Genomic DNA, 10,881 nt, shown 5'->3' on the forward strand with positions numbered 1-10,881 from the left:
TAATGACTTCTTGAAGTCCCTATTTATAATAACTTTTTGAAGTCCATATATATAATGACTTCTTGAAGTCCCTATTTGAAATAACTACTTGAAGTCCCAATTTGTAAGCGAGCGTGGTAAGTACTTCTTTAACTCCCTATTTGTATGCGAGCGTAGAACTATTTGCCTCCAATGACATCACCGTACTAAAATAATGACTTAAAATGCTAATGAAGAAGTAGTGAAAGCGGCTTTTTAACCCATTACTTTTCAATGTAAGTTTTTCCTGGGTAAGTTACAAATAATCCGAAAGTACCATCTAAGTACAGATCCGTGTTAACCTCCGAAGCCCCCATAACAATATCAATCAGCGAAAGGTATGAAAATTTTGACCAGTCCTTGTGCTTTCCCTCTTCATAAATATCGTGCATAAGAGAGCTGTCATGGTGAGCCAGATTCCCACCAAATTTCATCATGAGGTCCAAGGCATACGGACATAACGGTCTGACACCAGATTGCTTGGTTGTTGGATAAACGTTTTGTACAGTTCTGAACATTTCTTCCAATTAGTTGTCGTGTGCACCCTGTATTAGAGCTACTGAATAAAAGAAGTAGAAACTTAAACAGGTGGCAACATAATAGAAAAGGGATTTTTTTAAGAAAGAAGAAGAAGAATAAAAACAAAAACAAATAGTTTAAGAAAAAAATTTTATGTAGGCAAACAAATTGCTGAAAATTTGTTGAAGCCATATTGGTAACCGAGGTTTCTAGATGCCAAAAGAAACAAATGTCGGTCTTGCTCGGCTTACTTATCATTCATCGTATCGAATCCTTTCCGTTTGCGTTTTTTTTTTCAAACGTGCGCGAATAGGGTTGAGCTCAGGCCTCTTACAAAGTAACGCGTGATTTTGAGGTCTCAGGTGGTCTTATGGCTAAGACCATTTATAACAAAAAAATTTTAATTATATCAAAAAAACCTGTGAAAACAAGCTAAATTATTTAAAAGGTGGGTTAACTTAAAATATATTTTTAATTACTTACCTGGTTTACCCGAACGGACCCTACACGGACGGACAGGAAAGCCTCATCCGCCAAAAGAACTCTTCCCGCTCTATAATTGCCTCCCGTAAACCAGCTAGTTGCCGCAGAAAAAGAATTGCCAGATCCGGTTTATCCCCGAGCAAAATTATTAACTTTTTAAACGCAAACATAAATTTGAGTGCATATAGTTAAACCTCAATCCAAACCTAAAACTAAATTTAAAATCTAAAAATAAAGCTAAATTTAAATTTAAACCTAAAACTAAAGCTAAATCTAAATTTTAAAACTTAAATTTAAACCTAAACCTAAAACTAAAGCTAAATTTAAATTTAAACCTAAAACTAAAGCTAAATCTTAAATTTTAAAACTTAAATTTAAACCTAAATCTAATACTAAATCTAAATTGTAAAGCCTAGATCTGAACTTATAATTAAAAGTAAACTAAATTTTCAATCTAATATTGTTAAAGTTTGTTTGAGAGTAATTTCGATAATAAAATCCCACATTTATAATGTTTAAATGAAATTTTTAAAAGTCTTTATCAATTAGAATGATCGGTTAAACAATATAAGCGGCGGTAAGTAGGGAAAGGAAAAATTGCAGGGTGAAATTTGGGACATCCCTAATAATAGGATATCATGGCGGGGTTATCCAATCCCGAGTGGGAGGGGGTATCCTGGCACAACATCTGCCAGCTGTTATAGGTCGTAGGAACGTTTCATCAGGGAGACAGAGAGAAACCTACTCGGTGCCCCTTTATATTTTATTTCGTTTTTTTTTTCTTTTAGCTGGTATGGTTTTTATGTGTGTGTAGGAGTCTAGAGTGATAGCAAGAACCACCCCCATCCGGCGAGCTCCAAGCCCTGCGAACGCGAGCATACCAGCGCCGCTAGCACTCTGGCAACACTATGTTCTTTTGTTTTGCACAACCACTACACAACATAAATGGCGCCCAACGTGGGGCCCGAGTAGGTCCATAGCCTGATCATTAGTCAGTTTTCTAATCCTATTTAGTCATGTCAACGTAAGTCCTGTTAGGTCATACCTAGAGTCCCTAATTGTTGCGACGTCGACGGACGAAATAGTAAATTTAGTTTTTACTTTTCTCCATTTCAATAGATGGGAAGCTATTATTGTGCATGGTCAATATTGTACACACCTACGTAAGTCCCGGACAAAAGGACAATTTTAGTCTAGTTCGCGTTGGGACGTGTGGTGTGAACAATATGGTCATGTAGAATTATAGATTCTTCAGCCTATCCTTTCCAAACAATTTGAGGCTCTCAGAATAGCTTTCCATAGCAAATCTGAGAATGCTCAAGTTGTGAAGAAAGAATAGCTAAGACCAGCCCCCTTTTCAACAATAATCCTAATGGTATTTGTTTAAAAAAAAAGTATGTTTTGGTCCTCAGTAAAGTGGTTAGAGTAGTCCTAGAAGTTGTAGGATAGCCAACCAAAATTCTAGCTGCACTCTAATCTGGAGCTGTTGGAAACTCATGCCATGTTTTTTTTTGTCCATTTAAATTTCATTTAATGTCTGCACCGCCGATAGTAAGATTCTATTTAATTTGAGATTTCAAGATTTATCTTTGGTTCTTTTGGATTTTGAGTTTTTTTTTTTTGTAGAACGTTATAGCTTTGTCGTTACGAACGTTTTAGATTTAGTTTTTGAATCTTTACTTCCTTTCTTTAGAATTGATTTTTTTAGTTTTCCTTTGGGGAAGAGGAGGAATTTCTTCTAGTATTTTGCTAATATTTATCGTAGAGATAAATAGTTTTTTTTACTAGCGGTCTGTTGTATATACAAATCTTCAATTTGATATTTTATTATATTTTGTTATTTTGGTTGAGTTTGTATTGTGGGGTCATTCCGCCAATTCATTATTTCTATTCATTAGGAATGGTCTTAACTCGCTCGGCTAGGACAAACTGAGCATAATAATATTTCCAATATGGAGAACATTACACGCACGACTGCAGGAACTGTAGTTCCTACGGCTCATCCGACGTATACGATTGCCAACACAGCTACGACAACTACTACCTCTGCATCGACAATTCATGTCTATGGCCCATGAACGTTCTGGGTTTTTAAATAAGCCTGCCATCTCCAACAGCACGATTACATCGCCTGACTACAGCAGTATCACCGCCAGTGTGTGCAACAAGAGTTCCGAGCAAATGTCCCGCCGACAGCTCCTCAACCTGTTAACATCGGCACCACAGGAGGCGATATGTTTACTTTTGTGCGGGAGGAATTGCAACGACAAATACGGCAGTTGCGAACCGAATTGCAACAGGAATTCGGCAATGTTGCTTCTCCAGCTAATCCGCCGATATCGGTCCTTCAGCCAACGGAGCCGCGAACATCTGTTCGGCAGCCAAATGCAGTGTTTAACCATCAGCCTGTAGAGCAGCAACCACCTGTTAGGCAAGGAAACAATTTAGTAACGAATCAACTACATCAACCTCAATTGTACATACCTGCTAGTAATTACCAGTTGCAATATGATTTTCAACCAACCCAAGGACAAGCAGCTAACGCACAGCCGCATTATGTACCACCAAATGCGAATCCAGTTTTTCCAGCACCAATTCAATCCTCACAAGCTCCAAGTTGACCTACTGACGGCGCATTCGCCGTTCAAAGAAAGGTGGATTTGTCCAAATGGGGCGTTAAGTTCGACGGAACCTCGAAGTCCATGAGTGCTGAAGATTTAATTTTTCGAGTAGACGTTCTAAGACAGGACTACAACTGCGCTTGCAATGACGTCCTACGAGGTTTTCATCATCTACTAGAGGGCCAGGCGCTGGACTGGTTTTGGAACCGACGTAAGTTAAGGCCAATACAGTCCTGGGATGAGTTGGTGGGAGCATTCCTTACCCAGTTCCGAAGATTTGAGAACGAGTTCCAGTTGCAAAAACAAATTATGGATCGTCGCCAAATGCCGATGGAAAGCTTTGAAAGTTTTTACAATGGTGTGATGAAGCTAAGGAATCAACAGCGAAACCCCTATTCTGAACGAGACCTAGTGGAGATTATGAAAAGTAATCTAAAGCCGTCATTGTCACATCTACTATTTTCCGTGACCACTTCTAGCCTTAATGAGTTCTGTCAACAGGCGAAAAGAGCTGAAAATTTAATCACCAGCCAGAGGCAGACTTTCCAGTCTAGACAACCCGCCCCAGCTCGAGTCCATGAACTCCAGTTTGGAGATGAAGTGCCTATACCAATCCTCGAAATCGACGCCTTAGCCACTAGTAGCCGGTATATTTGCTGGAATTGTAAGCAGCCAGGCCATAGTTTCGTGGATTGTCCTTCACCAAATAGACGTATATTTTGTTTTAGATGTGGTAGGGATGACGTAGTCACGCCTAAGTGCCCTAAATGTCAGGGAAACCTGAAGGGGAGCGAGTCCCAAACGGGGGAGACTCGTTCAACCCTAGCTTAATCCCTGTTGACCATGGTATCGAACACTTTAGACCGTCTAAAATTTTAGTTAATAATGCACGCATAATGCCTGCCGATGAACAACCTAAAGTTCATATAATTAAACCGCTTCATTAAAGAATTCGGGAATACGCTGAAGCAAAATCTAGGATTTTTGGTCAAGTATCGAATAGAATTCAGAAAGCTAGACTTAGGTATAAAATTAGAAAGAAGATCAAGAATGAAATTTTGTCTACGAGTTTGTATGAGGGCAAGGATGCTAGACTTTATCTAAAGATTAATATAAATGGTTGTGAGATTGATGGTCTGTTAGACAGTGGAGCCACGGTGTCTTGCTTAGGTAAGGGCTGCATGGAGTTAGTGGAGGAATCCGGTCTTCAAGTTTTTAAATTTTTGTCCTATGTAAAAACTGCCGATGGCAGCCCACATAGAATTATTGGACGAGTAAAAACCAAAGTTAATTTTAATAATTGTTCTAATGAAGTGACTCTGTATCTAGTACCTACTTTAAATAGGCCTCTATTTTTAGGGGTAGATTTTATGAAAAGTTTCGGTCTGTTTCCTAGTATATGTAGCATTACAACTAACGGGGTTAATTTGTGTCCGGAGTCTGAGGAGACGAAGGATGTAACCAAAACCCATATTCTTACTCCTGGGCAAAAGGCGGCATTAGATGTGGTGGTAGCAAAATTCCCATGTTTCTCAAAGAAGGGACTCGGTCAGACTTCCCTCGAAACCCATACAATCGATACCCGCGACGCGATCCCAGTGAAGGACAGGCATTATCCCGTCTCACCGGCTGTGCAGAAGTTAATGTATGCAGAGCTGGATAGGATGCTTGAGCTTGGGGTCACAGAGCAGAGCGAGAGTCCTTGGAGCCATCCGGATACTCTCGTCCATAGGGGCGAGAAGAACCGATTGTGTCTGGATGCTCGTAAGCTAAATGCCCTCACGGTCAAGGACGCCTATCCGCTGCCGCACATCGAAGGTCTGCTCAGTCGGTTAGGGGATACGTTCTTTATATACAGCGTGGATCTCAAAGACGCGTTCTGGTAATACCGTTAGATGCATCTAGTAGGGAGAAGACTGCATTCACTGTGCCGGGGCGACCACTTTACCATTTCACGGTCATGCCTTTCGGGTTGTGTAACGCAGCTAGGGTTGCCAGATTCAGATTCACAAAAAGCTGGACATTGGGTTTTAAAAAGCTGGACAAAACAAAAAAAGCTGGACATAAAAAAACTGACAAAATGTTTATTTTGGTTTTGTATAAATAATTTCACAGTGATACACCAAAATACCTATTTTACTAGTTTTATACAGCTAAATTCTTAAAGGCATATATAATTAAGTTAGTTAAAATTTGGATTCCCGAGATTTATGGAGCGTAGTTTCTTACATTTTTAATGGTCTATTCGACTATGCTATGCCAATTTGCATATATGCAACAAATGTCAATATTTATATTCCTAACACTTTAATTTAGCTGTTATTTTGACATATAGCGATACTTTAGAAAAATATGCCTCTTCGCGGATTTGTTTACTAATATATTTAATACGTATTTTCAAAAAAAACTTCACATAGGACTTTTTGGAAAACAGTTTTTATATTGAAAAATTTTCCCACTTAAGTACAACATAAATATTATTGCCAAGTTATTGTAGTATACTAAAAAATTTCTATTTGGCTGGACAAATTAAATTTTAGCTTGAAACTGGATTAGCACCAAAAAAGCTGGACAATCCAGCCAAGTCCAGCCAGGCTAGCAACCCTAAACGCAGCCCAAAGGTTATGTCGTCTGATGGACAAAGTGATCCCTTCAGCACTTCGTGATAGAGTTTTCGTCTATCTAGATGAACTTTTGATCATATCTCCAGACTTTAAAACTCACCTGGAATTGCTGGATCGGGTAGCGCATTGCCTGAATTCGGCGTGTCTGACCATCAACGTAGGGAAGTCGAAATTTTGCTTCAAAGAGTTGAAGTACCTAGGGTATATAGTAGGAGGAGGGAAGTTAAAACCTGATCCAGATAAGATCGATACGATTTTAAAATATACCTACCCGAAAACCGCCAAACAGGTCCGAAGCTACATGGGAGCTATTTTTAACACCCTTAAGAAAGGGAAAGGTTTCAACTTTCCGGACGAAGCTAAGGAAGCCTTCGCCAAGCTAAAGTCCGCCCTCACAACAGCACCAGTGCTTATGCATCCCGATTTCAACAGGCACTTTTATGTCCAATGCGATGCATCAGACATAGGTTTGGGAGCAGTTCTCTTCCAGAAGGACGAAAACAACGGCGAGTATCCGGTGGCGTTCATCTCTCACAAATTGACCAGTGCACAGAAGAACTACGGGCAGACTAGCCCGATGGAGCTTACATCTACAGGCCTTTACATTTTCCATCGAACGCCGGCCCGGATCCAAAAATATCGTTCCCGACACCTTGTCGAAGTATGACATGGAGGAAGTATCTGTGGAGGTAAATAATTTAATAAATTTAGAGTCTGAGTATTTCAAAGGTCAAAGTTACCTGGACTTAATCGCCAAAATCAAGGAAAACTCTGAAAGCCTGCCTGATTTGAAGGTCGTGAATGACCTGGTTTATAAGCGGGTCCTCCCATATGACGGGGTGCCGCTAAACGAAGATTTTGCCTGGAAGTTTGGGTTCCACTAGAGCTTACTCAAGAAGTAATTGCGAAGTGCCACCATCCGCCTCAAGCCGCTCATGGAGGTTTTGGTAAAACGCTCCGAAGGTTAAGGGAATATTTCTACTGGCCCAACCAGAATGTTCAGGTCCGATCATTTGTGGCCAATTGCCAAACCCGACAAAACCCGCGAAATGGTAAAAATGGACTAAGTACGGAACAAAATTCGTGAGAATTTGCACAAAGCATATTTGAAAAACGAGAAGACATACAATACCCGTTGCCGTCAAGTCAAGTTTGTACCAGGTCAAGAGGTTTATCGTCACAACTTTCAGCTAAGCGATTTCAAAAATAATTTTAATGCTAAACTAGCCAAGAAATTTTTAAAATGCCGAATTGTCAGACCTATTGGTAATAGCCTATACCTTCAAGGAAAATCGTTGGGGGTATTTCATGCCAAAGATTTGAAACAATAGTTCTAGTCCCAACGATTATACCTACTCCTAGCTCGAACCAAAATAATAAAACCTATTTTATTTTCTGTATTTTGTATAAATGAGTTAGTAGATACTTTTCTACACAAAACATTTCGTTAATGATATTTTGCCTTGTTTATATTTAACACTTTGTTTTCTTTTTTTTAGTGAAAGCCTACGACCAGGGAAGTTCATTTGTGTTTTGGAACACTATACAGTCGTGATAGTTTGCTCGTTAACGAGTAGTTCGCCGAGTGCTCAACCAGACTAAATCTATTAATTTTCGTTTATGACCACGTTGTGATCGTCAGACGCTAGTCATAGATGCAATTCCGTCATAGCACCCTTTGGAACCATGCACTCAGGGTTAGGAATTGTTAGTCATCTAAGCGCTGACTAAAATTTAGCAATGTGAATTGTCTGGGAGCAAAGCTGCGACGAGTATCCAACAAGCGTTTCGGGTAGAAACACGTGAATTACTCGTTAACAGGGAAATCTATCGCTACGGTAAGTTGTTCTCACAACACGAACTATTCCTGGCAAAATAGTTTTTTTCTAATGGAAAATTTTGTGATGTTAACGATCACGAAATAAGGCAATTTATCTATAGCTTGTTTTTTTTATCTATCTTGAATACTAAATCTTCTGTTAGACTGAACAGAATAACTTAAAATTAGATGTTAATAATAGAAATTTAAAATTTTCACTTACCGATTAAAATTTCGTTGACTTAAGAAATTTTCCTCTCGATCTTACAGTTCTAGTTCTTCAGGAACCAAAATAGGATGATTAAAACCTGTGAAAGGAAAAACAAAACAATTAGTATTTGGTCTAAAGTAAATTTTGATGATACAAGTCATTTTCAATATCTAATCATTTGATTTAGATAAGTTCAGTATTAGTTAGTACTTAGGTTTTTAGAATAATAATTGGCTCCATACACCGCCTTCAGTCTTCCGGTCCAGGTCCCATCTGAATTTCTAACCTGGGGAAGAGAAACCAAATATAGTTAGTTAAAATAATTTAGTTTTGGGTAATCTTCTAAAAGGACAAACTGAATTTCAAGTCAAAATCCATTATTTTTTATTATTCCTTTTTGAAAATTACACTTCATATATATATTTTTTTCTTTTTTTTTAATAATTTTATTTTTGAATAATTTTTACTTTTACTTCCGGAGAAATTGTAAGGGGTATTTCTCGCCAAAGTCTCTAGACGTTAGTCTATGAGCTTTGGTGAATTTAGTCCTTACATTTCTACCAAATTCCTACGATTAAGTCGTGAATAAAGAGAAAAAACTTAATATATGTGATATTGTGTTTCATTTTATATTATTTAGTTTTAGGTTTATTACTTACCTTTCCGGAACGGAAGCAGCAAACCAAGTCCAAATCGCAGGTCCAATTGAATTTTATTAGCTGAAAGTAAAAGAAAATTTATAAAATTATTAATTTTGAATTAAAGCAAAAAATATTTTAGTTGGAGAAATAATTTTATTTTCACTTTTCTTTTATTTTATTTTATCCATTTAGGATTGGTTTGATTTTTTTCAAGAGGTTTTGGTCACTGTTCACTTCATTTTTGTTTACACAATTAATTTTGTCTTAAATTTAACTGATTCACAAATGCTGATGGCCACTGTAAATTTGCAAACTTTAGTTTCCGTTTGTCACACTTATTAGATCTAGTCACTAAAAATTTTCATACTTGTTCTACACCCACTGTATTTAAAAAAATAAAAAAAAAATAAATTTTTTTCCACTTCACTTTTGGTTCTTACTGTATAAGCTTTAGTTCATATTTTACTTAAACAACACACCTTGACAAGTTTCACGAAAAAGAGTTTTTTTTTTCAAAAGTTAGTTTTTATTTAGTTACTTTTTTTCACGGTATGTTTTAATTTCACTTTTTTTTTTGTCCGTACACTTTTGACACTCACGGTAAATTTCGATCAAATTAATTTTTTTTTAAATTTTTCTCAATTAAAATTTTTTTGTCCGTTTACTTTTTACCCGCACTGTAAATTCCAAAATTAATTTTTTCCGAATTCACTTTTCCAACCGAAATTATTTCAAATGTATTAAAATTTTTTATTTTATTCGATTAAAGATTTTTTTACCCGGCACTCACACTTTTAACGCACACTGTAACCAAAATTTTTTTATGCACCGAACCACATTTTAATTTTCACTAAAGTCCACTTTGTATATTTCAAATATAATTCATTTCACTTGTCTTAAATTCCCGGAACCACCTTAATCCCTAGTCCACTGGCCCGTCTGGAATAAAACCTGAAAAATTTAAAACAAAATTATTAGAAAATTTTATATAAATAATTAAAATAATTTCCACATTTTTTTTTTACTTACCATTTCATTCTGCTTCGATCCGCCATCTTTCAGAATCGGCCATCAATTTTTTTATATAGGCCCAAGGCAGCCAACATGATCCCAGTAAAGAAAAGAAAAAATTTGGTAGTGTTAGTTAACAACACCACTAATGAATTTTTCTATCACTATGTTTTTGTTACTTACCTTATTTAAAATCCCCTTATACGACCATAGAGATCCACCAGAACCTGTAAAGAAACAAAAGAAAAAATTAATATGTTATTTTAAACAATTTGAATTAATATTTTTATTATTTTATTGTTTATTTACCAGAAAAATACTTACCTCGTTGTTTCATTGAGTTTTTTTTGGGTTCTTCTTCTTCACCCACGCGTAGTATTTTTCTTATTTGCCTTCTCCTCATCCATTCATTCAAGCAGCTGTTCACAGTACGTCGCCGCCTAGCCATTTTTTAACGTCGGTACAGAGTTGTACTTTTGTTTTCAAATGAATAAGAGTTGCCATAGTGCAAATTTTTTGTATGGGAATAATGAAATACCCAAAATCCCAGAAAAGTTTAGGGCATTAGGGTAGTTCAGAAAATTAGAGGTGCGTTTTTTCCCCTCCCATCCTGTATCCAGGGATGGATAACAGGAGTGGTGGGGTTTGTCGTGTGCACCCTGTATTAGAGCTACTGAATAATAGAAGAAGAAACTTAAACAGGTGGCAACATAATAGAAAAGAGATTTTTTTAAGAAAGAAGAAGAATAAAAACAAAAACAAATAGCTTTAGAAAAAAAATTTATGTAGGCAAACAAATTGCTGAAAATTTGTTGAAGCCATATTGGTAACCGAGGTTTCTAGATGCCAAAAGAAACAAATGTCGGTCCTTTTTGATTTTTGCTCGGAGAGAAGAAGAAGGTGGAGTCTGTGGCCTCGTCAGAAGAAGAAAAAA

General features: G+C 37.1%; 1 protein-coding gene across 9 annotated transcripts; it reads right to left on the bottom strand.

Moving 5' to 3' along the window:
• Window positions 1–783: 783 nt before the first annotated feature.
• Window positions 784–10,377, bottom strand: LOC124421349. 9 transcript variants are annotated; one of them, XR_006941601.1, is made up of 9 exons: window positions 10,272–10,377; window positions 10,131–10,174; window positions 9,966–9,991; window positions 9,851–9,887; window positions 8,955–9,014; window positions 8,506–8,581; window positions 8,308–8,392; window positions 1,021–1,232; window positions 784–956 (listed from the first exon to the last, which is right to left on the bottom strand). XR_006941601.1 is itself a non-coding variant. In XM_046956402.1 (8 exons), the coding sequence occupies exons 1-7, from the start codon at window positions 10,348–10,350 to the stop codon at window positions 8,349–8,351; spliced, it is 366 nt and encodes a 121-aa protein (XP_046812358.1). In that variant the 5' UTR covers window positions 10,351–10,377; the 3' UTR covers window positions 784–1,114; window positions 8,308–8,348. The 9 variants fall into 9 exon arrangements, 4 of the variants coding, with proteins under 4 accessions (XP_046812358.1, XP_046812353.1, XP_046812338.1 ...); XR_006941599.1 differs by lacking the exons at window positions 784–956; window positions 1,021–1,232 and adding exons at window positions 6,129–6,461; window positions 6,537–7,328; XR_006941600.1 differs by lacking the exons at window positions 784–956; window positions 1,021–1,232 and adding exons at window positions 6,129–6,461; window positions 6,537–6,946 and having other exon boundaries at window positions 7,006–8,392.
• Window positions 10,378–10,881: the final 504 nt, after the last annotated feature.

This window comes from Lucilia cuprina, chromosome X (assembly GCF_022045245.1).
Source record: "Lucilia cuprina isolate Lc7/37 chromosome X, ASM2204524v1, whole genome shotgun sequence".
Taxonomy (NCBI): domain Eukaryota; kingdom Metazoa; phylum Arthropoda; class Insecta; order Diptera; family Calliphoridae; genus Lucilia; species Lucilia cuprina.